The 27,880-nt window shown below is 43.2% G+C and overlaps 2 protein-coding genes across 7 annotated transcripts; both read left to right on the top strand.

Annotated features, from left to right (window-relative positions):
* Window positions 1-1,926: 1,926 nt before the first annotated feature.
* LOC115178314 (prostaglandin E2 receptor EP1 subtype) lies at window positions 1,927-8,761 on the top strand. 4 transcript variants are annotated; one of them, XM_029739449.1, is made up of 6 exons: window positions 2,691-3,094; window positions 3,472-3,525; window positions 5,253-5,380; window positions 5,602-6,162; window positions 6,607-6,867; window positions 7,183-8,761. In XM_029739449.1, exons 3-6 carry the CDS (start codon window positions 5,294-5,296, stop codon window positions 7,459-7,461), a joined length of 1,188 nt encoding a protein of 395 aa, XP_029595309.1. In that variant the 5' UTR covers window positions 2,691-3,094; window positions 3,472-3,525; window positions 5,253-5,293; the 3' UTR covers window positions 7,462-8,761. The 4 variants fall into 4 exon arrangements, with proteins under 4 accessions (XP_029595310.1, XP_029595308.1, XP_029595309.1 ...); XM_029739447.1 differs by lacking the exon at window positions 2,691-3,094 and adding an exon at window positions 3,131-3,268; XM_029739450.1 differs by lacking the exons at window positions 2,691-3,094; window positions 3,472-3,525 and adding an exon at window positions 1,927-1,946.
* A 3,665-nt stretch (window positions 8,762-12,426) lies between these two features.
* On the top strand, window positions 12,427-27,155 carry LOC115177811 (interleukin enhancer-binding factor 3-like). 3 transcript variants are annotated; one of them, XM_029738787.1, is made up of 20 exons: window positions 12,427-12,502; window positions 13,097-13,257; window positions 13,894-14,008; window positions 15,002-15,219; window positions 16,151-16,325; window positions 16,638-16,815; window positions 18,442-18,539; window positions 19,197-19,292; window positions 19,464-19,575; window positions 19,719-19,816; window positions 20,087-20,198; window positions 20,347-20,475; window positions 20,684-20,892; window positions 21,313-21,432; window positions 21,730-21,855; window positions 22,171-22,338; window positions 23,930-24,047; window positions 24,306-24,344; window positions 25,239-25,652; window positions 26,355-27,155. In XM_029738787.1, exons 2-20 carry the CDS (start codon window positions 13,133-13,135, stop codon window positions 26,486-26,488), a joined length of 2,784 nt encoding a protein of 927 aa, XP_029594647.1. In that variant the 5' UTR covers window positions 12,427-12,502; window positions 13,097-13,132; the 3' UTR covers window positions 26,489-27,155. The 3 variants fall into 3 exon arrangements, with proteins under 3 accessions (XP_029594647.1, XP_029594649.1, XP_029594648.1); XM_029738789.1 differs by having other exon boundaries at window positions 12,428-12,502; window positions 25,239-25,637; XM_029738788.1 differs by having other exon boundaries at window positions 12,432-12,502; window positions 13,100-13,257.
* The last annotated feature ends 725 nt before the right edge of the window (window positions 27,156-27,880 follow it).

Genomic DNA, 27,880 nt, shown 5'->3' with positions numbered 1-27,880 from the left:
AAGGAAATGGGAAGTGAATTTCAGGAGATCTTTTAACCTCTGAGATTGCTTCGGCGATTTTTTAGATCACAAGGTCAAACCCTCCTTTGATGCACCTTGTTAAATTCCCATTTCAATTTTTTATGCGGCATTCCATTTACTTTTCACACACTGGTTGTTTCTTGATCGCGCGTTTGATCATTCTCACCGTCACCCACCTTCTTTCACTCTAACAGATGTTGTGGGTCTTACGTTGTGTTCTGGTTTTGTTGATAGACTACTCTTCAGCCAGACATCTTTCTCGCCATTTCAGCCTTCACAAAGCCTCTCTTTGTGAGAGATGTTTTGAACCATTTGGAAGGCCTAGTAGACCTGGTCCAGTCCAATGGAATACCAAACCAATGTCTCAGAGTATTCCCTCAGAACCATACCAAACATGAATGTCCTCTCTCTCTCTCTCTCTGTCTCTCTCTTTCTGTCTCGTTCTCTCTCTCTTTCTGTCTCTTTCTCTCTCTTTCTCTGTCTCTCTCTTTCTGTCTCTTTCTCTCTTCCTCGCACTCCTCTCTTTCTCTCTTCCTCACCCTCCTCTCTTTCTCTCTTTCTTTCTCTTTCTCTCTCTCTTTCTGTCTTTCTCTCTTTCTGTCTCTTTCTCTCTCTTTCTGTCTCTTTCTCGCTTCCTCGCCCTCCTCTCTTTCTGTCTCGTTCTCTCTTCCTCGCCCTCCTCTCTTTCTCTCTCTCTTTCTGTCTCTTTCTCTCTTCCTCGCCCTCTTCTCTTTCTCTCTCTCTTTCTGTCTCTTTCTCTCTTCCTCGCCCTCCTCTCTTTCTGTCTCTTTCTCTCTTCTGTCTCTTTCTCTCTTCCTCGCCCTCCTCTCTTTCTGTCTCTTTCTCTCTTCCTCGCCCTCCTCTCTTTCTCTCTCTCTTTCTGTCTCTTTCTCTCTTCCTCGCCCTCCTCTCTTTCTGTCTCTTTCTCTCTTCCTCGCCCTCCTCTCTTTCTCTCTCTCTTTCTGTCTCTTTCTCTCTTCCTCGCCCTCCTCTCTTTCTCTCTCTCTTTCTGTCTCTTTCTCTCTTCCTCGCCCTCCTCTCTTTCTCTCTCTCTGAACTCCTCACTTCTTATTGCTCTTAATCCAATGCCAAGCCACATGCCTGTGTCTGCCCTGGCGTTGCCAAATAATGATTTAATTAAACAAACATGCGCACCTGTCTCCAGTGGGCAGTACGAGACGAGCGCCACGCTTTGGTTGGACCACCTGACACATTCCTCCTATCACCTCTTTTTATACTAAGCTGTCAATCAAAGAGAGAGAAAGACAGACAGTTTCAGCACTAAATGAATAGTGTTAGTAGTAGAGGATGGAAAGGAGTTCCCTAACTAAGCTGCATGGTCTCTGGGTAACCATATGAGTGAGTAGTAAAATGACATTCAATATATTTAAAACCACAGTGGGATAAGACACAGTAAGTAGTATAAATATTAATCATTCTTGGGCTGATCAGAGTGAATTAATTCCCTTGATATCTGGGCTATCTATAGCAGGCTAATAAAGCCTGTCATAATCAATCACTGCATGAATTAAGTGTCTGGTTTAGAATATATTTGCCTACATCATACATTTAGACAGGAGAGTAAAAAGCCACTAGAGAACCAGTCTGCCTACCTCATAGGCCTACAGTATGTCCTCAGCAAAGTATTCAACTTTTACTGGGTCTGGCCTGATAGTTGACACCTCTAGTTATTTATAACATCATGTTTCATATGCAGCGTCAGCGTAGCAAGAGAGAAATGCCATCTCTCGTCTCGGTTTGCACTTTATCATCAATTTGAAACCAAGCATTGATCCTAGGACCTGGAAAAAGAATACTGATCTAGAGAAATCAGATAGATCTCACTAGGGCGGCAGGTAGCCTAGCAATTAGAGCGTTGGGCCAGTAACCGAAAGGTCGCTGTTTTGAATACCCGAGCCGACAAGGTGAGAAATATGTTGATGTGCCCTTGAGCAAGGCAGTTAACCTTCATTTGCTCCAGGGTTGCCATAATACTATGGCTGACCCTGTAAAACAACACATTTCACTGCACCTATCTGGTGTATGTGACAATAAAACATCTATATTTTTTGCTACAATACCTCAAGGCATACTCTGAGATGCACACGTTAAAAACACTTGGAACAAATGTATTTTTACAGGAGCACAGAAAATAGCCTGAATTACTGTATACCAGTGTTTAATGGTGAATTATAAGCATAAGTATCATTTGACACTTTCCTATACAGGCTGCACCATACTGTCTAACCTACTGCATGCAGTGTTTCACCTCTTATAATGATGGGTTATAGACCATGCGTTCATGTCATTTTTACTGAGCAATAATGATCAAATTAATCAATAATGGCTATTTAAAAACAACCAAATATTTAGGTATCTATTTTAAACTATAGATGTTTGGCAGCTGGTTATTGTGATGCTAGTTGAGTTATTATTTCCTGAACCATGTATACACAGACTGATATTCAAAAGTAAAATGTGAATGTGCCTCACAATGGCTACAGTAGCCGAATATTACAGTGACCGTAAATCGTACATGTAAACATGGACAAATTACATGAAAAAGTGTTATTCTATGTCTGAAAATAATATGACTTAATGACTCACGGGGCCGCCCATGGGCTACCTATCCATTAGGACACGGCGCTATATAAAACGCTATTGAGAAGCACGCGTCAGAGAACCTGCGGTACAGCCTATCCGCGGCATTGGAATATTCCACGCGCTCCGGTCATGAAACTCCAATCAAACGGATTTAAAAGCGATGAAGGCAATTCTGTTGGGAAGTTGTTGAACATTTGTTTTCCGAGAACAATGGGGAATATTAACTCAGTGTCATCATCCTGCCGAAGAGATATCATGGAACAATGGTTCTTCTTTTAGAGTACTTTTATGCTGCACCAGTCGGTTTAGGAAGACTTTGGTGAATGTGTTTCGTTTTCAACGGTTTCTTTGGATTATATTGATACCTGTATATCTTTCTGGAATCTGGATTTAGAATAACACCGCAGACTATTCCGTTGACAGGGTGGACATCACAATTGACTGGAATTATTCATCCCTATCTGTAATGGTAATGATTATTCATTAAATATTTTCTTATCATAATTATTATGGCTTTTTATTTTATTTTTGTGTATGGCAACAGTATTAATAAAGGGTAAGCAAATGGACAGCTTTGGAAAAAATAACCCTCCTCAAAGAAATGATGCTAAGAATGTTTCAGAGCCACAAAGACATGTCAGTGGTATGTAAGGCATGGTAGTGCATATTTAAAATAGCTAAACACACCTTCAACTCAATAATAATTACAGGGTGGCTCGATAAGGTAATAATTAGTCATTGAGTAGGGTGATTAGGATGATAGTGAAAGGTGACAGGTTAATCCAGAAAATGTCTTTGGATGTTTTCTGATTCATCTTCAGTGACTTGATACTAAACCTATTTTAGTTTCATTTACAGTAAGGGTGAGCTGTGCATGGAGAACTGTTTTCCTCAAGTTTAGTGAGTATGTAGGTCTATTCATGACACATATGCATGTGCAAAACCACCTGTTGAGATTTGTTTTACTATAATAGAACAGAAAATAATTGAATATAATTGAGTAGAATAGAACAGCCAAGTTATTAATTGAGTTGGGTAGAATAGCCAAGTTATTAATTGAGTTGGGTAGAATAATCTTGGCAGCATATATCACCTCTATTAGTGACATTAGACCACTGAATAAAACAGACAAATTTGTATTAGAAACATAGACTGTCTGCCACATCAATACAATATAGACACACTGTTGAAACACAAACATGTGTGTAGAGTTATCAGAAATGTGTTTTTTTGCTTAAGATGTATTGCTTGAAAGTCTACTTTTACACCAACGAACACAGACCATTTGAGGCGGTTTAAAAAGAACCATCACCTCAATGTAAAGTCCATGTTTCCAGACAAGTGTTAATGTGAGGAAACCATTTTGTCAAGAGAGAGAGCGAGAACGTGTGTTGCCTGCTGCCTCCCTGGTCTAGAATAGAGCCTGAGGGATTGAAGCTGCTCATGGAATGTGTCTCAATAGTTGTGTGCTTGTCAACAGGGAACTGTTATAACTTGCCCTTAGTTCTAACCCTTCAGTGGCGTATGACTAATGTACAACAGATTGTGTGATACAACAGAGAGTTTTTCAGCAGAAAAGTCATTACACCAGTGTGTGGAGACACTGCAGAATGCTTGTGTCTATATTTGTGTGCAGACAACCTCTCAGTTGTATCAAATGCATTGTACATCAATTGTACAACCTAAGGGTGAATAGAGCAGCTGTTCTGTGGGATTAGGTGGAAGCTGTCCCTAACCGCTGATTCAGGATCAGATATTGTTTAATGATTCCTTAATGGTTATGTTTGGGAATTGGGGTAGAATGAGCTGATCCTAGACCTGTGGTTAGGGGTTAGGTGCTATTACCTCAAATAAACATTTAAAATAAATACAAATCATTATTCGTCATGTACACAGTTTACAGCAGGTATAAAAGTTTAAGTGAAATGCTTGCGTGATAGACGCTCAACATTGCAGTACAATATCAATAATAAAAAAAATTATAATGATTAATTAGAGGAAGGTAGTATGCAAAGTAAAACTGATATGTACACAATAGAATATACAGTATAGATAATGAATGTGTTATGTCAAGTATGACTGTGTTACAAATATAACGTGGATAGTGTCTTGGTCGCGCAGTTAAATAAATTGTATATAATAGAACAGCAGTGTTGAGTGTGTGTGTGTGTGTGTGTGTGTGTGTGTGTGTTTATGTGTGTTTCTGTGTTTGCGCTTGTGTGTAAGGGTTGGATGTGTGGAGAATCAATGCAAACAGTCTCTAAGGTACAGATATTCTCTGAGGTGCAAATAGCTATTTTTGTCAAGTTTAAGTTTAAAGGGGCTTTAAAGCATATTCTATCTATGTGGGTTAAATAGGATAGAGAACAGTGTGAATTTTGACACATCTGATTCTGTGGTGTCATTCATGAGTTCCTCATCATCATGATATTTTATAGCTAGTAGATAGCTAGATAGGGAAGAAGACTTGTTGCTGAAACTTGAGAGTCTGAATTCTAGTATTGACTGTGTGTGTTTTCCATTTATATTGCCACCTATACGATGACCCCATTCCCCCATGTTACTTACAGGTCATTGAAGCCTGAAATACCACTATAATCACATTGTCTCTCTCCTTCTCTTCCCAGCCTCTCTCGGTGATGGGGTTCCTGACCTTCAAAGCCCAGTGATGCTAGCCATGAATCACTACAACCTCTCCGGGCCCCCGGGGGCCCTCAACCCCCTCTCCAACTTCAGCCAGTGGGACACGGAGATGGTAGGTAGGCCAGATATTAGAGAAGTGGAACAGTAACCCGAAGGTCACTGGTTAAAGTCCCGGGGGCCAGAACTAGCTAATGGAGGGAGGCTGGTTTCACTTCTGTGTGTGTGTCTGTGTATGTGTGATGTCCGTTGGGTTGGATAACATAAGACAGCAAAAAGACACAGTTCAGATTGTGATTGGACATAAAGTTGTATTGTATATTGCATATTGTATAGGTGGAAATGGAGAGTCTGGCTCACCAGGGGAACCTCACCTCGGACAAGCCTATGTCCGGAGGCCCGATCGCAGCCGCTCTCTCCATGACCCTGGGCGTCATCTCCAACATCGTGGCCTTGTTCATCCTGGCCAACGCCTACTCCCACCAGCGCCGACGCTCCAAAGCCACCTTCCTCCTCTTCGCCAGCTCCCTGGTACTCACAGACTTTTTTGGCCACATCATCCCGGGAGCGCTGGTCCTCCGGCTTTACCTCTCCGGAGGGGTGTTCCCCGAGGCGGTCGCCGCTTCCTCAAATGGCTCGACCGACCCCATGTGCCAGTTCCTGGGTGGATCTATGGTGTTCTTCGGTCTGTGCCCGCTCTTCCTGGGCTGTGCGATGGCCGCCGAGCGCTGTCTGGGTGTTACGCAGCCACTGCTCCACTCCTCCTTAGTTACCACCACCCGTACCAAGCTGTCCCTCTCTGGGATCTGGCTGGTGGCCCTCTGCGTGGCCCTGCTGCCCTGTTTCCAGCTGGGGTCATACACCTACCAGCACCCCAACAGCTGGTGTTTTATCAAGGTCAGTAGCCAGCAGGGCTGGGGTCAATTAGAATTGACAGCTGTCAGGTCAGAAAGTGATTTTAATAAAAAAATTAAGAAATGGAAAAACGTTTTAAATAAATAGCTTCTACTCCTCAGTTTATTAAGAAGTAATTAAAAATAGATCCTGTTTTTTTTATTTTTTATTTATTATTTATTGATTTAATTCAATTCGAATTGACCCCAGCCCTGGCAGCCAGATACTGAGCTCCCCTAATGCTTTAGGTTGAACATTCTCAAAGTTCTATGGCAGTTATTTAAACAATGTGACGTTTAGTAAATCTGCCTACCACCATTAAAGTGAATGTTTTTTTTTTGGAGGCACAAAAAGCTTAATTGAAATAACACTAGTGTACAATATGACAGGATAAAGTACCGAGTTATATACAACAACGACTAAATGTCTGTCTTCTCCTTCATCAAGGTCTTAGCTAACGACACCCAGGAAGCGGACGTAGCCTTCGTTACGCTCTTCTCCGGGCTGGGCCTGACGTCGCTGGGGGTGGCCCTGGTGTGTAACACCATCAGCGGGCTGACCCTGGTTCTGGCCAGGCTGAGACGGAGGCCATCGGGCTACTCATCGTCCCACAGCCACCGCTCAGTGGCCAAGAGCCATGATATAGAGATGGTGGTGCAGCTGGTGGGCATCATGGTCACGTCCTGTATCTGCTGGAGCCCTCTGCTGGTGAGTGGGACAATCGCTGCCTAGGACATGAACAAGTGTAGATGCTGATGCCACTGATTCCATCCACCACACCATGCCTATTCCCTACACCCGCTACACATCTAGAAAAAAGTCACCCAACAACAAAGACTGGCCACAGGCCCCTTCAGTTTGATCCATTTGTACACTGAAAATACACAAGATAGTTTATTTTACGCAAAATTATTCCAAAGAAATCGAATTAGGCCGTCAATGCCCCATCAAAAAAATAGGTTGCATGATGCTCTGGATCAAAGTATAACAATGAACAATTATATCTCTTCTCTTATGCCCCAGATCTTCGGACTCATGTCGGTGATGCGCTCCTATAGGGGCTCCATTGATAAAGCTGACATGGCCACCTACGAGACGTTGAATTTGATGGGCGTGAGGCTGGCTTCCTGGAACCAGATCCTGGACCCCTGGGTCTATATCCTGCTGCGTCGGGCCGTCCTCCGCAAGATCTACCTCATCACCAAGCGCCAGGCCGATTTGAAAGGGAGTGTGCTCCGACGCTGGGAGGGGAACTCGTTTCAGAGCAAGAGCTCGGAGAACAATCCCGTTAACAGGATATGAGATCATAAACAAGCAACAGGCCGATGTGAAGGGGAGTGTGCTGCTACGCTGGGAGTGGAACCCCTTTCAGAGTAAAAGCTTGGAGAAGAATACAGTCAACAGGATATGACTGTGTGACTGACGGTGTTCGAGTGAGTGCCAGAAGAAGACAGCATTAGCCCGCTAAGCTAAAGCCTAGTATTGACCAGGGAGCCAAAGCAACTCTTTAGGTCTCAGGCAAGGTTACTCATCATGCAGCGAGCGTGGTCCTTGGTACTTTGTGGTGGCCACCGACAGAAAAAGAGGGCATTTCTGTTGTCACGTATAGTGAAGGATACAATGCTCTGAAAAATGAGGATGTTCTTCAGCCATGGCAGTATCTCTCAATCTTCTTCATCACAGTGCCTGGCAAGCTAAGATCATCCTCCTTTGGATATCTCTTAAATTAAAACTAGGAATTGAGTACGGACATACCCGGTGTCCGAGTACGGTCTATTGGACCGGTCAGTCTGCATTATCGCACTGACCGAGAGTTGAGAAACACATTATCCCAAGGACCGAGGGTTGGGAAACACATTATCCCAAGGACAGAGGGTTGGGAAACACATTATCCCAAGGACAGAGGGTTGGGAAACACATTATCCCACAGATGGAGAGTTGAGAAACACATTACCCCACAGATAGAGAGTTGAGAAACACATTACCCCACAGATGGAGAGTTGAGAAACACATTACCCCACAGATGGAGAGTTGAGAAACACATTACCCCACAGATAGAGAGTTGAGAAACACATTACCCCACAGATGGAGAGTTGAGAAACACACTTGCATAGTGAGTAGGTTGAAGCATATGAAAATGTGCAGCTATATCAGCACAGGTTCATCTTAGAGATCAGAAGGTCAAAGCCTAGCTACATATCTTCATGAATAGAATGAAACGCCGATGAATATCACAATTCATTCAACTGATTGGATCTCATTTGTGGAACGTTACATTTGATTGTTCTGAAGTCTGTTGGTTAAGGTTTAACAATTACATTTTAACATCACCGATGTCTAACGATTCCAGAACGATTCCAAAAAAACGGAGTTGTATGCTATGTAAATGTTATGCTAAGATTAAGATTGCTTGTTAAGTAAAGGGAGAACTATGATTTTTCCTGACCTTCTGATGTATAAAAATGCTACTTCATGTCAAATATTGTACAAGTTATAAATATTTATTGCTTTTCCTCAATTCTCTGGGGACGCGTAAAGAAGTTATGGAATGTAAAGCAATTGAATGTGATGAAATAAAGAAGAAGGTTTTGACTGAATTAGATACCGTTGTTGTCCTTTTTTTCTCCTCTCCGCCAAGGTATTAAATACAGTATTACAATAATACAGTATGAGTATTATTGAGTGTACAGTATCCTGAATATATGGTGGAAAAACACACGATGCAAAGAAACCAAATGGTGTTCCTGGGTCCATTCTAGTAAACAGTGACTATTATGCTCAAGTGAATATTCTTCGATAGGAAACTGAAGATAAATGCTGCAGCCTGCTTACCGCCTACGTAGTTCTCTGAAAACTTTCCTCTCACATAACTGTATATTTGACACAGCTTTTAAATCATACATTTGGAGAAAGGCCAAAGTCAGCAAAACACCAAATTCCCAAAACACATGCAACAACACAAGCCAACCCAGCAAACCAGGACTGAGGGTCATCATAACACCTCATAAAACATCCCTGTTCAGTTCTAAGTCCAACGCTTGATTTATTTATTTCTCAGGGCCCATTACAATCCTTCCTCTATAGTCTCTAGACTTTACAGTCTTGTCTACAATTCATATATTCTGTCTGACTTGGTCTTTTTTTCATTCAAATGATAAGATGCTGGAAACTATGCTCGAAATGTGATTCCCATGGGACAAGAGCAAGAAAGGAATGCTGGCTTAGAGTAAGTAAATTAAATAGCAAATTATATCGACCATGGCAGTCAATAAATAACATTCATAGTTCTTTCCTATAAAATGATTGACTCCAAGTCACACTGAATAAAATTGTGGTAGCCACGTATGTACAGTTGAAGACAGAAGTTTACATACACTTAGGTTGGAGTCATTAAAACGTGTTTTTCAACCACTCCACAAATTTCTTGTTAACAAACTATAGTTTTGGCAAGTCGGTTAGGACATCTACTTTGTGCATGACACAAGTAATTTTTCAAACAATTGTTTACAAACAGATTATTTCAACTATAATTCACTGTATCACAATTCCAGTGGGTCAGAAGTTTACATACACTAAGTTGACTGTGCCTTTAAACAGCTTGGAAAATTCCAGAAAATTATGTCATGGCTTTAGAAGCTTCTGATAGGCTAATTGACATCATTGGAGTCAATTGGAGGTGTACCTGTGGATGTATTTCAAGGCCTACCTTCAAACTCAGTGCCTCTTTACTTGACATCATGGGAAAATCAAAAGAAATCAGCCAAGACCTCAGAAAAAAATTGTAGACCTCCACAAGTTTGGTTCATCCTTGGGAGGCATTTCCAAACGCCTGAAGGTACCACGTTCATCTGTACAAACAATAGTACGCAAGTATAAACACCATGGGACCATGCAGCCGTCATACCGCTCAGGAAGGAGACGTGTTCGGTCTCCTAGAGATGAACATACTTTGGTGCGAAAAGTGCAAATCAATCTCAGAACAACAGCAAAGTACCTTGTGAAGATGCTAGAGGAAACAGGTACAAAAGTATCTATATCCACAGTAAAAATAGTCCTATATCGACATAACCTGAAAGGCCGCTCAGCAAGGAAGAAGCCACTGCTCCAAAACAGCCATAAAAAAGCCAGACTACGGTTTGCACATGAGGACAAAGATTGTACTTTTTGGAGAAATGTCCTCTGGTCTGATGAAACAAAAATAGAACTGTTTGGCCAAAATGACCATCGTTATGTTTGGAGGAAAAAGGAGGAGGCTTGCAAGCCAAAGAACACCATCCCAACCGTGAAGCACGGGGGTGGCATCATCATGTTGTGGGGGTGCTTTGCTGCAGGAGGGACTGGTGCACTTCACAAAATAGATGGCATTATGAGGATGGAAAATTATGTAGATATATTGAAGCAACATCTCAAGACATCAGTCAGGAAGTTAAAGCTTGGTCGCAAATGGGTCTTCCAAATGGACATTGACCCCAAGCATACTTCCAAAGTTGTGGCAAAATGGCTTAAGGACAACAAAGTCAAGGTATTGGAGTGACCATCACAAATCCCTGACCTCAATCCCATAGAAAATTTGTGGGCAGAACTGAAAAAGTGTGTCTGAGCAAGGAGGCCTACAAACCTGACTCGGTTACACTAGCTCTGTCAGGAGGAATGGGCCAAAATTCACCAAACGTATTGTGGGAAGCTTGTGGAAGGCTACCTGAAACGTTTGACCCAAGTTAAACAATTTAAAGGCAATGCTACCAAATACTAACTGAGTGTATGTAAACTTCTGACCAACTGGGAATGTGATGAAATAAATAAAAGCTGAAATAAATCATTCTCTCTACTTTATTCTGACATTTCACATTCATAAAATAAAGTGGTGATCCTAACTGACCTAAGACAGGGCATTTTTACTAGGATTAAATGTCAGGAATTGTGAAACTGAGTTTAAATGTACTTGGTTAAGGTGTATGTAATCTTCCGACTTCAACTGTATCTCCACCAGTTTGGATATCTCAAATAACACCTGGCTGCCACCTACTTTTGGCCTAGATATGGCCTAGATATGGCCTAGATATGGCCTAGATATGGCCTACAGTAGGTGGCAGCCAGGTGTTATTTGAGATATCCAAACTGGTGGAGAGAGTGCTGGGTAAAGTGAAGGCTGTGAGGATCACGAGAGGCAGGCTTGTTTAGATGTGCTGTGCTTCTGCGGATCAGAAGGAACGTGCGTTGCGTCTCACCCGATTTGATAAGTTTTAAGTGTCGTTTGTGTGTCTCTTCGGAACAGGGCACCCCTCAAGGGGGTTATATCTGGCATCTCGTGAGAAGTCGATTTTGAAGAGATTAAAAATATTCCTGGAATGATTGATGCAAGTCGGATGAATCGTGTGAATGGTGAAAAAGTGAAGAGTTTATCTGTTCTTTTATTTGTTGATATGGAGTCTCTCCCTACTCAAGTGTAGTTGGGGTATATAAACTACAGAGTCAGAGTATTTATCCCAAGACCAATGGAGTGTGACCATTGTAAAGCTTTTGGTCATGTTTCAAGTGTTTGCAGAAGGGAGAAACTGAGATGTCCAAGTTGTGGAAAAGATCATATCATGTGTTTTATAATAAGGAAAATGTAACATGTTGCCATTGTGGTGAGAACCATGAAGCTACATTTTTCGATTGCCCTACAAGGGTGAAAGAGAATGAGGTGGCCAAATTCAGGGCTGTCCAGAGCATTTCATATGCAGCCGCTGTTAAAAGGGTTAAGGGTTTGAAAGGTGCTCCTGAAGAATCGATGTTGGTAGATAGGCCTTCACTGGAGGCTGCAGGGGTCGCCTTTCACCAGCAGGACCTGGCATTTTAAAGGTTAAGAAGGTGGCCTTCATAGCTATGGTGATTAATGGCACTGCCAAGGTGGAGAGAAGGTCCAGGAAAATAAATGTCATTGTGGATGTGGCAGAGTGGTTCCTGGAACTGGAAGACTTCACAGCGGATGAGTTACATTGAAATATTGTCACAAGCCGTACCACCCTCTCAGGCCCTAGAGCCTGAGAAGGGAGATATGGAGATTTGAAAGAAGGAAGAAGTAGGAGTTTTGTTATGTTTTTGTCAATGTACTATTTTTATTTAGGTGTATTAATATGTTAGTTTCCCTATCACATATAGATTTAATTTTTTACCTTGTTTTGGTTTTTCAACCCGTCCAGTGGGTGGCGGCAATACACCTTCTGGGGTTGTAGTCCGCCATTGTCCCACAGAAGAAGAAGCCACCAAGGTGTTGCTAAAACACGTCATTATTGCGCGACACCGCGCAGCTCCACGCCTCCCAAACAGCGCGACATTACCGTGCCTCCTTCCTTTTCAGGTGAGTGTTTTTAACGATCTAGAAAAGGTTGTTACTTTAGTGTTTGTAAATTAATACAGACATTCTGCTAGCGATGTATTTAATTGCAGTTATGTGCTGAATTAAACGTCAAAAAAAGTATTAGCTTACCTTGCTAACTACAGCATCTGGTACGGTCTCTGATCTGGTAGTATCATGCTAGCTATCTTGCCATAACAATGGCGTCGGCACCGCAGGTTGAAAACAAATTCTGTTAGCCCAATAATTATTGGTTTGCAGCGTGTTTAATTTTAATTTTTTTTGTTTTAAAACCAAATTACCAAAAGCGGTATGGACAGCTGCGTACACATTTGTTGGTAAACAAACAGTTAGTTAGCATAGTTTACCTGCACGTCGTTGTGCAACTGCCTGGTATGTTTACGAATGTAGTTCGTAAACATAAGTAGTTACCTCAGGGATGTACGTGATGTACACGACTGTCGTACGTCACACTAACTTCAGTTTCACCAAATGTTCTTATACAAACTGTATATAGTTTTCTTTACCATGTGTTTATCATGAGGTGGTGCATTGTAGAGAGAGGGATTTTCAGTGTTTCTGTTTCTATGGCTACAGCAGGTGTCACACAGGTGGCAGTGAAAAGACAAGTTCATGGCTATGGCAGCAGAGCCAGTGCCAGATGCAGTCTGGGACGAACGGCAGGCCTATGAAGAGCTCCTGTACTGGGACAGCCTGATACAGCGAGGCCATCGCCTGCTACCACACGACTTTGACAGGTATGGTATCGCTCCAGGGTGAAGTTTCAATGAGGTACAGATCTAGGATCCACATCCCCTCCCCAGTCCTAACCTTAAAGGAAAACTCCACCTAAAACTATATTTGGGTATTTGTTTCATTAGTCCATTGTTGATATAGTCCCAAAATGTTTTGCATGTCAGAAATATAGTTTTCCAGAGATATAACTTTCAAAATACAAAAATATAGCCGGTATGATGGATTTGCATTATATGGTGCAAAATGCATCATACTGGCTGTATTTATGTATTTAGAAAGTTACATGTCTGGAAAACTATATTTCTGACATGCAAAACATTTTGGGACAATATCAACAATGGACTAAGAGTTTTTGGGGTGGAATTTTCCTTTAACCATTAGTGGGGGGAAATGCAAGGAGCACTGACTAAAGAGCAGTGCCTTCTCTCATCCATGCCTTTTACTCTTACTCCAACTGGTTATAATAATGTAACATTATGAAAACTACAATGTAGTATTTCTACACACAAGGCATTCCAATTCTCTCCAAAGGTTGCACTAATCTATGCCAAAATCGGTCGATGTTGAATCTACAGAGGTGAACTTAGTACTGTAATTGGTTTCTATTCTAACTACTTTGTGTCTCTCTCCCCTCCCAGATATGAGGAGCTGCGCTACTGGTATGACTGTCTCTGTTACGAGGAGGAGCTGAGGCAGTACGATGAGTACATCGCCGCCATACAGGAGATGGAGGAGAACCGACTCCAAACTGAGGTTCAAACTTCCACCTCCACCGTTTCTCTTCATATCAATACAAATTCCCTGTGTGTGTGAATGTAGCGCTGGCTAATGCCTGTCACCTCCGAATGAACACAAGGATTGGAGAATCAGATTTATCCCTAGGTGTTGTGTTGAATTTTACTTGAAGAACAATTTGTTTCACCTGTACAGCACAGAAGGCTGGTGAGGGGAGGATGGCTCATTATAATGGCTGGAATGGAGTGGATGGGATGGTATCAAGCCCTTGGAAACTGTGATGTGTTTAATACCATTCCATTCACTCTGTTCTAGCCATTACTATGAGCCGTCCTCCCCTCACCAGTCTCCTCTGCTGTGCATACTGTTAATAGGCCAACACGAGAAGCCAATTGCACCTACTTTGATATGTTGGACAAATGGTCCTATGATTTGTTTCCAACGTGATGGCCATTAATAAAATATTTTATTTCCCCTCTTGCTAAGAGGCATGTAAATGCAGAAGTTGTAGATGATACAGTAACTATACTTTTCCAGTCACAGTTTTTCCCCTCAGTCTATTTGTACTTACTAGTCATACTGGTTTTCCAGATCATTCACACACATCCTATTCCATTGGAACAAATTAAAGTAGTGCTTTGGGCTGGCATGGTAACTGTATAATCATGTAACCAACGATTATGGATGAAGACCGCCATGAAAATAAAAACTTTTAATACCATAACATTTTTTTTTTTAACAAACTTTACTCAAAAGCATTCAAGTAAAATAAGCCTACTTCACATCTAACAGCCAATATAAGGAGAGACTAGAGGAGACAAAACTAGCCTGTTTTAGAATTTTGTGTTGTGGAACGAACAGCTGTCTAAAGATGGCCTGGCATTCAAAAAGGCAAGACGCACGGTTGATTTATTACAATAAGAACATAGATTTCAGTTTTCCTACTGTGTGCCCAACTGAACACGACCCACATCTCACTTACCCTTTTCCATCTTACCTTCTCTCTTCCAGGCCCCTCCGGTGCGCACGCCTCCCATGCGTATATTTGTGAGCGACGACCGCCACATGATGGCGAAGCACGCAGCGGTGTACCCATCGTCTGAGGAGCTGGAGGCGGTGCAGACAGTCATCTCCCACGTGGAGTGTGCCCTCAAGACCGTCTCCGACCTGCTGGATGTGGAGGCCGGAGTCGGGGTGGCGCCTGTACCTGTGGAGGGGGCAGAGGAGAGGTAAGAAAGACTGATCAAAGACCCTGGTACTGCAGGACCTATACCAGGCGGTGTCAGAGGAAAGCCCATAAAATTGTCAGACTCCAGTCACCCAAGTCATAGACTGTTCTCTCTGCTACCGCATGGCAAGCGGTACCGGAGCACCAAGTCTAGGACCAAAAGGCTCCTCAACAGCTTCTACCCCCACCCCTCCCTTTTGTACACTGCTGCTACTCGCTGTTTATTATCTGTGCATAGTCACTTCACCCCCACCTATGTGTACAAATGACCTCTACTAACCTGTACGCCCGTACACTGACTTGTACCGGTGCCCCCTGTATATAGCCTCGTTATTGTGTTACTTTTTATTATTACTTTTTACTTTAGTCTACTAATATTTTCTTAACTCTTCTTGAACTGCACTGTTGGGCTTGTAAGTAAGCATTTTACGGTAAAGTCTACACTTGTTGTATTCAGCGCATGTGACAAATAAAGTTTGATTTGATTTGTTTGGAAACGCTTCCTTCGTCATTTCCTTGAGTTAAGCAAGAGATTGATACATGATTGGATTAACATCCTATTACTTTCACTAATCCAAGCAATTAAGATCTGTGACTCTTAGGCTGCAGGTAGCCTAGTGGTTAAGAGCGTTTCGTCAGTAACCGAAAGGTCGCTGGTTTGAATCCCCAAGCCGACTAGGTGAAAAATCTGTTGGTGCTCTTAACCCTAATTGCTCCTGTAAGTCATTCTGGATAAGAGCATCTGCTAAAAGTCTAAAATGTAATGAATACTTCAACATAGGAAGGCAAGATGCATTTTTAGAGAGAGAAAGAAAGTGAAGGATAACAGTACATCTAATCTTGGATATGTGTGGTTCTTCATATCTTGTAGATTTACTTATTGCATTTGTCTCTGAATAAGCATTTCCTTGGTACTCCCTCCCCTGTCCCAGTGAGGTGTCTCCCCCTCCAGAGCGTATCCTGCGTGGGGTGATGAGGGTGGGCCTGGTGGCCAAGGGCCTGCTGCTGAAGGGAGACATGGACCTGGAGCTGGTGCTGCTCTGCACTGAGAAACCCACCGTCACCCTGCTCAAGAAGGTGGCTGAGAACCTCTCCACCCAGATTGAGGTAGTGTATCTATTTCATTTAACCTCTACTCAACCAGGAAGTCCCATTGTGCTCAGAAGACCTCTTTCCCAATGGAGACCGATATCCTTCGATGATTTTAACGTTGTCTCTCTTTGGTCATTTTGAAGTGAGAATATGAGAGTGACCGAGAGAGTTGCAATAGGACCTATATTTAAAAAGGTATTTTTGGTTGTGAAAGGTGCCGCCTCTATGCTAATATTGTCTTTCTTTCTGTACTGTAAGCCAAGCCAACCCTTCTGTAAGCCAAAATCCTAACTGATTTATTTTCCCATCATTCCAACTCTACTAAAGCTCGTCACAGAGGACAAGTATGAGGTCACCCAGATCCCAGAGGAGGCGGAGATTGTGATCAAGAGCATCAAGGAGCCCGTCCTGACCCTAACCATTCACCTGACCTCCCCCATGATCCGCATGGAGGCTGAGCCAGAGGGTGCCGGAGCTACCACCCCCCTGGAGGGACCACCTGGAGGTATGACCCCCCCCCCCCCCCCCCCCAGGGACCAGCCTTAAACCAGGCCAGGAGGCTGGGACTACCCAACACTACCACAGCTGTGTTCAGGGCACAGCGTTGTGGGACGTTTCAGATAGAAATATGATGTATAGATCTATTTGTGATATGTGCACCAATAGATATTATGTGTGATACTTCTATCTGCAATGTTCCACAACATTGTGCTTTGCTGAATGTAGGCAGCCCTGGACTGCACTTAACAGCAGGCAACTTCAGATCAGCAACAGCTGATAATCTGTGTGTTACTATTTAATTAAAGCATGTTACTGTGCAGCTCCCTACTGATCCATACACTGAGACACCATTTAAATACCTGATCAGTCAATAGAGGTTAGTGGAACCTGCACAGTGGCTACTTTAGAACCGATGCCAGTGAACAAACAATCTGATTGGTTCTTCACTGGAGCTCGGAGTTCTTCTATTCGCTGTAATTATGTAACAAAACGGCGAAAATCTTCATCGCTACAATGCCTCTTTTAGTCGTTAATAATGCATTGTGTAATAATGTTTTTGGTTATTTTAATAACAGTAATGTACGACTTAATTTACAGTTAATTGTATTGTTCAAGTTAAGAAATGAAGGCTTTTCTGAGAAAGCCAGCCAATGCGCGGATATAGATTTGATTGCATGTGTTTTTAATGCAGAACAGTGTAACGTGAGGCTCGTATTGCAGCAAAACTGATCGGCATGACAGGTAATGTTTTTGGACCCTTCCTTTGATCTGCCTGGTTGAATGGGAACACAACCAGTCACAAGCAAAGGATATGGAAGGGAAAGTGTATGTGAGAGAGCAATATGTGTGAGTGAGTAATGCATGGGGGTGTATGTGAGAGGCAAAAGAGATGAATGTGATCTAATTAAAAGCATTTTGAGTTCAATCAGCTTTAGTAGCTACGTCCTCCAAGAGAATGGCCTTGTCTTGGATCAAGGCCAGATTTGGTTGCTGGGGGAAGCCAAGCTGAAGCCAAGCAGTCATCAGTTTTGCTGCAGTACCGAGCCGACCACAGATGCATTCTGATTCCAACTGCCTTGTACAGTAATTCCAAACCTGATTGATTCTCTCTTACTAAGCCTTCTAGTGTGTCAGTTTTTAGGGACGCTGGACCTTTGACCAACTGGCATCTCATTCTGTCTCGGAAAGGGGCAGAGCAGTATGACCCAAACCACTGGGGCGGAGGGAAGGGGTACTAAGACTAGGATTGATTAAGACTAAGAAATCCCCCCAGCAAAACCTTATATTGAGAAATATTAAGCTCTGGTACCCACTGTGAATCTGATGGCTATAGTACTCTCTCATCACTTAGACCTAGCATAGGGTTTTGTGCTACAGGGTGGGTGGGTCAATCCATTCTCTATAATTACGGGGAGTCCCCTTCAATCAAATTTATTCATAAAGCTCTTTTTACACCAGCCAATGTTACAAAGTGCTGTACAGAAACCCAGTCTAAAACCCCAAATAGCAAGCGATGTAGAAGTCCTTGTCCTGCCTTGGGAAAAGCTGCCTCCTCCCCGAGCCTCGAGACAGAACCCCCCCCCTTGGTCAAACCGTACCTTGTCTTCTTATCCCACCCATCGACCAATAGAAAAGCTAACGGTCGACAGCGATGCGCCGGCGGACGTTCTGGACAGGCAGAAATGCCTAACTGCCTTGGCATCTCTCCGCCACGCCAAGTGGTTCCAGGTTTGCATCCCGTCTTTACTTGTCAAATAAAGTGTTCAAATGTGCCTTTTATTCTGCCTTGTCCCATAATGAGTTGTGAGTTTGTATGCTCTCACAATGCCTCATTGTTTTCTATGATTTCATTCTGTCTTCCTTGGAACTATATTGCTGCTATTTGCTAGTACAACTGATATTGTAGCTACGTTGTTTTTAAGGGTCCCTAAACACTATGTAACCATCACTCGTTCAGAGGGGTTGGGTTAAATGCACATTTTGGTTGAATACATTAAGTTGTGCAGCTGACTAGGTATCCCCTTTCCCTCCTAATTAAGTATTTGGCTCCAATGGTATATTGGAGGGATACTACACTAATCTTCCTATGCTACCTCTGGGTGCAATATTCCTGATGACTCAGTACGTACACAATTGGTTGAATTCGACTCGTATCACACTTTTCCTTTGTGCTGTCCAGGAATATTAGCCTCGTGAGCTGGCTGCAGCGTGCATTCATGTAAGCTCGCGGGATCATGCGGCTCGCGAGGCTACTGGAATATTGCACCCCTTTTTTATTTATTTTATTTACCAGTGCTCTAGGTAGGTAGGTAGGTAGATAGGTAGGTCGGTCGTTGGATATCGCACCCTCTTTGACTTAGCTCGGCCCGTGCTTGTCTCTCTCAGGCTAAGGTCAACGACCTGAAGTCGGCCGCCATCGTGATCCGTATCATGAGAGACCTGTGTAACCGCGTCCCCACCTGGGCTCCACTCAGAGGATGGGTGAGTCAAGTCAAACTAATATAATACATGTAATATTGACTATAATGATATACATGTCATACAATAAATTATTAAATCTAAGTAAATAAATATTATTACATTTGGTGGCAGCGGTGGGATCCAGGTCTGAACTAGATTCATTATCTACTGTTCTCTCTCTGTTCTGTCTAGCCTTTAGAGCTGCTGTGTGAGAAGGCCATTGGAACATGCGATCGGCCAATGGGAGCTGGAGAGTCTTTCCGCAGAGTTCTAGAGTGCTTGGCGTCTGGAATCCTGATGGCCGGTAAGTCTTTTATCCCTAAAGACCTGTATCGGGTAGAGAAAATATAGGGCCTAGAGCATAGCCTTGCGGAACACCTCTCAGAACAATTTAGAAATTACATCCACCAAATTAAACTAATTCAAATGTTCTTCTGTTTTTCAAAGACGGTCCGGGTATCAAGGACCCTTGTGAGAAGGAGAAGTTGGACGCCATCAGCCACCTGGACACTCAGCAACGTGAGGACATTACACAGAGTGCCCAGGTAAAACAGGCTGCAGTTTTATTCGGTTAGGTGAAATATTTATGCCTATAATGTTCCAGGTAGAATTGTAACAAATGGAGCTGACATGATTTCCTACTCTACTTGAAAAACGATAATATCTGTTCTACACAAGATTTTTGTCGCTGAAAGTTCTGTTATGTTGCGTCCTTAACGCGCCCCAGGTAGAATATCAAATATCAATTGTGTTATTCACTCCCATGTGCTTCCTTTTGTGATTGACTGTGTTCTATGTTTGTTTTTCCCTGTCAGCATGCCCTAAGGTTGTCTGCGTTCGGACAGCTGTATAAGGTGCTGGGGATGGATTCCCTGCCTGCCAGGGAACCAAGGAGGACCATAGGGCCAGGTCTCAGAAACTACGGTTGTGAGTATCTCCTCAGTTTTTGGCGATCTTCCTGGCCTGTCCCATGCTTCTCAAATGTGACTTTCATATTAGCTGTCTAGTAGTAGTCTTGATGTGTTGTGAATTTGAACTTTTCCTGAACCTTGTCCCTTTTCCATGTCCCTACCAGCTCAGATCCTGGCCAGTTCCACCTACCCTCCCAAGAGACCTCATGATGCCGCTGACAAAGGGGGAGATGACAGCAAGAAGAGGAAGTTTCAGAAGTTCCAGAAATATCCCAAATTTCCTAGGAAGTCGTGTATGTATCCGAAGTGGTCTTCGACTGGGATATTTCGTAGCTATTCTACCATTGAGGCTCTTTTTGAGGAGGTTACATTTGTTCCTGTTCTGATATGCTCTCTCCCTCTTTATCCCTTTCTTTCTCCCCCCTCCCCATCTATCTCTTTCTCACTATCTCTCCCTGTCTCTCTTTCTGTCACTCTCTCTTTCACTCTCCCTTCCCCCAGCCACAGAAGAGAAGCCCGGGGACTCTCCTATGGCCATGAACGCCCTGATGCGTCTCAACCAGCACAAGCCTGGTCTGCAGTACCGTCTGACGGGTCAGAGCGGTCCAGTGCACTTCCCGGTGTTCACCATGTCCGTAGACGTGGACGGCGATACGTACGAGGCCTCAGGGCCGTCCAAACGCACCGCCAAACTCCACCTAGCTGCCAAGGTAAGGGATTGTATGCCTAGGCTAAAAAACATGCTAGCTGTACCAGTAGACTTCCAGTCATTGCGCTAACACTAGTTAGCATTAGCGTGCAAATCTACCTGCAAGTTCCTTCATACTGCACATAGAGACATAAGAATGGTATCCACGACTCTGGGTAACTAGACACATCTCGCACTATCCCTTTAAGATGATGGTTAACTGGTACAACACAAGTTGGTCCCTGAAATCAAATGTTACTCTCTTTGAAGGAGTAGTGTTTCTCCTCTCTCTGTAACCCTCGCTTGCTGTCATCAAAGTGTTATGTCATTGTTCTCCAAGAATGTAATCCGCTGGTTTTGCATTCAATGCCTTGTTGTTTGTATTGACTCTGTCTATAATGGCTGCCGTCCACCAAGTCCTCTCTCTCCCTGTCCGTCTCAGGTCCTGCAGAAGTTGGGCCTGCCCACTGGGGCGGATGTGAAGATTGAACCAGGCGAAGAGGGAGGAGCCAACGTACCATCCACACCTACAGCAAGTGATGCGTCCATTGCATCTGACGAGGTAGTCCTTCTCTCTTCATATCTCTTATGTTCTCTGGCTTTTCCCTGTGACTTTTTAAAATGGTTGACTTAATGTACTTTCATAAAGCAGCACAAAGCATTGCTACTGTACCTGTAGACTTCCAGTCATTGCGCCAACGATAGTTAGCATTAGCTTGTGAAACTACCGCATCCTTCCTTCCTACTGCATGCAACAACATAAAAATGGTATCTGTGAGTTTATCTGACTCTGGGTACGTAGAACAAGGGTACGTAGAACAAGGACTTGACTGTTCTGCTATGTCTTCCATACTATCAGAACGGTCCCATCCTCACCAAGCACGGGAAGAACCCAGTGATGGAGCTGAACGAGAAGAGACGCAGCCTGAAGTACGAGCTCTCTGCTGAGACCGGGGGCAGCCATGACAAGTGCTTTGTCATGGAGGTCAGTCAGTGGCAGATGAGCGGGGTTTGCACGCTTGGGACAATTCTATTGATTCATTGCGCATGGATTTGGAAACTACAGTAGATGAATAACCAGTAAGGTCGGGGCTCGCATCAACAAAGCATCTCAGAGTAGAAGTACTGCTCAAGGATCAGGTCCCCATGTTTATGTAGAATCTTATTCATTACGATCCTAGATCAGCACTACCACTCTGAGACTCTTTATGAATATGGGCCCAGATGTAGTTGACAGAGCAGGATGTGGAAACACAGTAACCAGCATGTGTCTCTTTGTAACCACCTCTGCCACTCACAGGTGGAGGTAGATGGACAGAAGTTCAAAGGTCGAGGCTCCAACAAGAAGGAGGCCAAAGCCTACGCAGCCTTAGCTGCTTTGGACAAACTCTTCCCCGAGGGGGCGGGGCCCTACTATAACCCTCACTCTGACCCCAAGAAGAAGAAACCAGTCACATACACTTCTATGGTAAGACATGATATAAACTCAGCAAAAAAAGAAATGTCCTCTCACTGTCAACTGTGTTTATTTTCAGCAAACTTAATGTGTAAATATTTGTATGAACATAAGATTCAACAACTGAGACATAAACTGAACAAGTTCCACAGACATGACTAACAGAAATTGAATAATGTGTTCCTGAACAAAGGGGGGTGTCAAAATCAAAAGTAACATTCAGTATCTGGTGTGGCCACCAGCTGCATTAAGTACTGCAGTGCATCTCCTCCTCATGGACTGCACCAGATTTGCCAGTTCTTGTTGTGAGATGTTACCCCACTCTTCCACCAAGGCACCTGCAAGTTCCCGGACATTTCTACGGGGAATGGCCCTAGCCCTCACCCTCTGATCCAACAGGTCCCAGACGTGCTCAATGGGATTGAGATCCGGGCTCTTCGCTGGCCATGGCAGAAGACTGACATTCCTGTCTTGCAGGAAATCACGCACATAACAAGCAGTATGGCTGGTGGCATTGTCATGCTGGAGGGTCAGGTCAGGATGAGCCTGTAGGAAGGGTACCACATGAGGGAGGAGGATGTCTGCCTGCAATGACAACAAGCTCAGTCCGATGATGCTGTGACACACCGCCCCAGACCATGACGGGCCCTCCACCTCCAAATCGATCCCGCTCCAGAGTACAGGCCTCGGTGTAACGCTCATTCCTTCGACGATAAACACGAATCCGACCATCACCCCTGGTGAGACAAAACCACGACTCGTCAGTGAAGAGCACCTTTTGCCAGTCCTGTCTGGTCCAGCGACGGTGAATTTGTGCCCATAGGCGACGTTGTTGCCGGTGATGTCTGGTGAAGACCTGCCTTAAAACAGGCCTACAAGCCCTCAGTCCAGCCTCTGTCAGCCTATTGCGGACAGTCTGAGCACTGATGGAGGGATTGTGCGTTCCTGGTATAACTCGGGCAGTTGTTGCCATCCTGTACCTGTCCCGCAGGTGTGATGTTCGGATGTACCGATCCTGTGCAGGTGTTACACGTGGTCTGCCACTGCGATGATGATCAGCTGTACGTGCTGTCTTAGGCGTCTCACAGTACGGACATTGCAATTTATTGCCCTGGCCACATCTGCAGTCCGCATGCCTCCTTGCAGCATGCCTAAGGCACGTTCACGCAGATGAGCAGGGACCCGGGGCATCTTTCTTTTGGTGTTTTTCAGAGTCAGTAGAAAGGCCTATTTAGTGTCCTAAGTTTTCATAACTGTGACCTTAATTTCCTTAATTGCCGTCTGTAAGCTGTTAGTGTCTTAACGACCGTTCCACAGATGCATGTTCATTAATTGTTTATGGTTCATTGAACAAGCATGGGAAACAGTGTTTAAAGCCTTTACAATGAAGATCTGTGAAGTTATTTGGATTTTTACAAATGATCTTTGAAAAACAGGGTCCTGAAAAAGGGACGTTTTCTTTTTTTGCTGAGTTTATCTTTCGTACACACACGGTAATGCACCTCACAATACTACAGAATCATGACTAGGAATAGCCATTAATTAATCCACACACACACCATGACTAGGAACCCTTTAGTGACCTCTGACCTCCCCTCAACAGCATATCCCAGGCTTTGGCACTATTCGAGGCATTCCAACCGACACGGAGCCTAACAACCGGGGCCGCGGGCGAGGCAGGGGTCGAGGAAAGCCTACGACTGGCAGCAGCTACAACCAAAGTAGGACACTTCCCTTGGACTGTCTATCTCAGGATCTAGACTGGACTTAATGCCTTTTAAGAGCATGTTCTCACAGAGATGAGGTTATCAGAAAATCATTCAAATATGGCTTATTTTAGATTATTTAGTAAATAAGTTAATGACTAGACAATAAGCCTATAGTCGGACTGTTCTAGAGAGCTTGTTAGGAAATCGTCCAACTCTTTTGGGCTCCTTTGCGTTAAGGTAATAAATGTATATCTCTTTTCTTGTTAACAGCAAACTACCGTTATGGAAGCAGTGCTGGCTCTGGTTATCGTAAGTGACTTCTCTCCACACTGTTGACTGTTGTCCAGGGAACTAAAGAGTGATAGATTAGGTCTCCCCTGTGGCTCAGTTGGTAGAGCATTGTGTTTGCAACGCCAGCATGGTGTGTGCAAAGCCAGGGTTGTGGGTTCGATTCCCACGGGGGGCCAGTACAAAAAAAAAATATGCATGAAATGAAATGGATGCATTCACTACTGTAAGTCGCTCTGGAAAAGAGCGTCTGCTAAATGACGTAAATGTAATGTAAATGTGTGTTCATTTGTGTTTGGTAACTTATCTCTTTAGCCTTGTCTATTCTATAGCCACTATAGTCTATTGAGTCACTGGTACCCATTTGAATTCTTTAAAGTACTTCCTTCCTTCAAGTATAATCACTAGAAATCCATGAATTAGACAGCCATGTGCCTCCCTTGCATCAACTGTATAATCATGTATAATGATTGAATTAGTGATTACGCCTACTTCAAAGAAGGGAAGAATGGGGCCCCAGAAGTGGGCTAAGGGGGCCCTGACTGCTAGCTTTGCTTTCTGCCCTCCTTGGCCTCTAAGTTGAGTCTTAACACTTACACATTGCTTCTCTTATTTAAACCCTAGCATCTCTCTCCATCATGTTGACTTGAATGCTGGGGCTGGGCTGCAACACAATGTTGAGCATTTGTCATAATAATAATAATATGATGATGAATTAAAGGAAAATATACAGTATTTTTACTTCCTAGTTGAAGTTGTTTGGCTGAGATATAGAGACGATCACTATACATTTCTCAGTTTTTCTCAAAAAGATATCCCCTTCACAGCATTTGCTAAGTGTTCCTCCAACCAATACTAAATGTCCTCCATTCACCAATCACGCTATCGTAACTTCATTGTCCATCTCTCCCTCAGACAATCTGTACAGTATGGGTGCCACAGAGGCTGCTTCCACTACAACCACCTCCACCGGTGACGCCTCCACAGAGGCAGACGCCAGCGGCAACACCACCGGCTACGGCACCTTCTACCCCGAATCAACCTACACCACACCGGCCATAACCGCCTCCGCCACCTCGGCCGCCATGACCGCCCAAGCCCAGGTCGGTGCATCTTCCCTGGGTGCCTACCAGTCAGTGCCCCCTCCCCTGGACCAGCAGAGCCCCTATAGTTATGGCTACGGAGGGGATAAGAAGAGTCTGCTGACTGCAGCTCAGGCTCAAGCCCAACAGACCCAGCAACAACAGGTGGACTACTCTATGTACAGTACAGCCTACCCCAGCTCTGTCACCGGGGGCCAAATGTACAGTTACGGTGAGTGGGGATGCGGTGAGTAGAAATCTATGTAAGGGGCCAAAGGAGGCCCCCACCGCCACACACACTCATACACGCATTCATACACCGGTTACAGTGCCTTCAGAAAGTATTCTTACAGATGATGATGATAATAATAATGTGTGGGGTACAGAGATGAGGTAGTCATTCAAAAATCATGTTAAACACCATTATTGCACACAGAGTGAGTCCATGCAACTTATTAAATACTGGAACGTATTTAGGCTTGTCATAACAAAGGGCTTGAATACTTATTAGCTCAAGACATTTCAGCTTTTCAAATGTTTACGTTTCTAAACATAATTCCACTTTGACATTATGGGGTATTGTGTATAGGCCAGTGACAAACAAATCCACATTTATTCAATTTTAAATTCAGGCTGTAACCCAACAAAATGTGGAAAAAGGTCAAGGAGTGGGAATACTTTCTGAAGGCACTGTGTGTGTGTGTGTGTGTGTGTGTGTGTGTATGTATATGTATATGTATATATATATATATATATATATATATATATATATATATATATATATATATATATATATATATATATATATATATATATATATATTATTATTTCTGATATTGGTTCTGTCTTTAGTCACTTGATATCCAAATGTCTTAATAATGGTTTAAAGAGCATCTGATCGGTTGATTATTTAATGCCTTGTTCTTATTGATGTTTCATTGGTCCGTAGGCTACGGCAACCAATCGAGCTTCAGCATGTACGGGAACGCCTCCTCCCAGGGCTACGGGGCGGCTGCTACTCCCCAGACCCAGCAGACCTCCTACCCCACGGGATACGGAAACATGAACTATCAGTATAAATAGGAGGTACCACACACCACATCCCTCTCTCAAGCCCCCCACCAACCCTCTAAAGCCTTCCCCCAGAGGAAAAGAAGACTTTCATGTCTTCCTCTACTTTCATTATATTGATCTAAAATGGATTAATCCTAAACCCTCAGTCATTTTCACCATCACTTTATTTCATAAACCAGACTATCCATTTCTTTATTTACCATGTGGTAAATGTAACCTAAATGTGTCTAACAAGTTGTTCAGTTCTGTATCGGGATTACAAAAAGGAAATAATAATAGCGCTTTCGGAATGATGTTATCTTGGGTCATAGACTTCTTGTTTAGTTAAAGTTTTTTTTAAATTTATTTCCCTTTTTTTTTTTTACACTTTTTGTTTTTCTGTTGTCAAGCCACCCGAGGTTGAATGTGAATGTAAACGGAGAATCTGTTCTTAGTCTTTAAAATGTCTGTTTCAAAGACTTTTCTTTACATTTTTATTTTCGATTTTAATTTGAATCACTATTTTATGTTTTAATTATTATATTAACCAGCAGTGTGGTTAAAAAAACAAAAACAAGTTGACAGTAACTTGGATTTGTATGTGAAAGAGCAATGGAAATGTGTTAATTGCAAGGTTTCGGTAAAAGGCTTGTATCTGGTTGTTTGTAAGAATAAATTACTTTTATTTTGGAGCAAAGTGTCATACTTTACATACACTGACCACTGTTTTCCAGACCTGGGTTTAAATACTATTTGAAATAATTTCAAATACTTTTATCTGTGCTTGATTGAGCTTGCCTGTTGCAATGCAAACAACAGAAAAGCCCCAAAAGTGCAAACTCAAACGTTCAAAGTATTTGAAAGGTATCAAGTAGTTATTGAACCCAGGTCTGTGTTTAGGCTTCTTCTCCACATGACGACCGATCCCCTGACATGTTTTCATGCTGCGGGCCAACTTGTTACTTTTAGTTCTGTATTGAATATAGACTGAATCCTATAGTTGACCTGACTGGCGGTGGTTACATTTTAAATGCCTAAAAAGACGATGTAGCTAGCTCATCTTGAGCATCACTTTAAAATACCAGGGATGTTCCTCACAAGTAACATTATGATGCAGATCATGGCTCATGCATTGGGAGCCAATGGCCCAAATGCTTTCACTGAAGGTATGCTATGCTTTAGTTTCTACTCTTAACCACTGAATGCACTTCCTCATTGTGGTTCTAGAGCCTGGCCTACCATACCCCACTATGTACTGTAGCTAGAAGAGTTTACAGTGAGGGAAGAAAGTATTTGATCCCCTGATTTTGTACGTTTGCACACTGACAAAGAAATGATCAGTCTATAATTTTAATGGTAGGTTCATTTGAACAGTGAGACAGAATAACAAAAAAATCCCTAAAAAAGCATGTCAAAAATGTT

The sequence above is a fragment of the Salmo trutta genome, chromosome 38 (genome assembly GCF_901001165.1).
Source record: "Salmo trutta chromosome 38, fSalTru1.1, whole genome shotgun sequence".
Taxonomy (NCBI): domain Eukaryota; kingdom Metazoa; phylum Chordata; class Actinopteri; order Salmoniformes; family Salmonidae; genus Salmo; species Salmo trutta.
Note: the sequence above shows the minus strand (reverse complement) of the source record. Positions and strands in the feature narration are given on the sequence as shown.

Excerpts from the sequence above, each read along its gene's own strand:
- LOC115177811 (XM_029738787.1), top strand. The coding sequence starts at position 13,133 with ATGGCTATGGCAGCAGAGCCAGTGCCAGATGCAGTCTGGGACGAACGG. Across the intron at positions 19,293-19,463 it reads GGGCTCCACTCAGAGGATGG|CCTTTAGAGCTGCTGTGTGA; the intron begins GTGAGTCAAGTC and ends TGTTCTGTCTAG. Across the intron at positions 20,893-21,312 it reads AACTCCACCTAGCTGCCAAG|GTCCTGCAGAAGTTGGGCCT; the intron begins GTAAGGGATTGT and ends TGTCCGTCTCAG.
- LOC115178314 (XM_029739447.1), top strand. The coding sequence starts at position 3,160 with ATGGCAACAGTATTAATAAAGGGTAAGCAAATGGACAGCTTTGGAAAA. Across the intron at positions 3,269-3,471 it reads GCCACAAAGACATGTCAGTG|TTTCATTTACAGTAAGGGTG; the intron begins GTATGTAAGGCA and ends AACCTATTTTAG. Across the intron at positions 6,163-6,606 it reads ACAGCTGGTGTTTTATCAAG|GTCTTAGCTAACGACACCCA; the intron begins GTCAGTAGCCAG and ends TCCTTCATCAAG.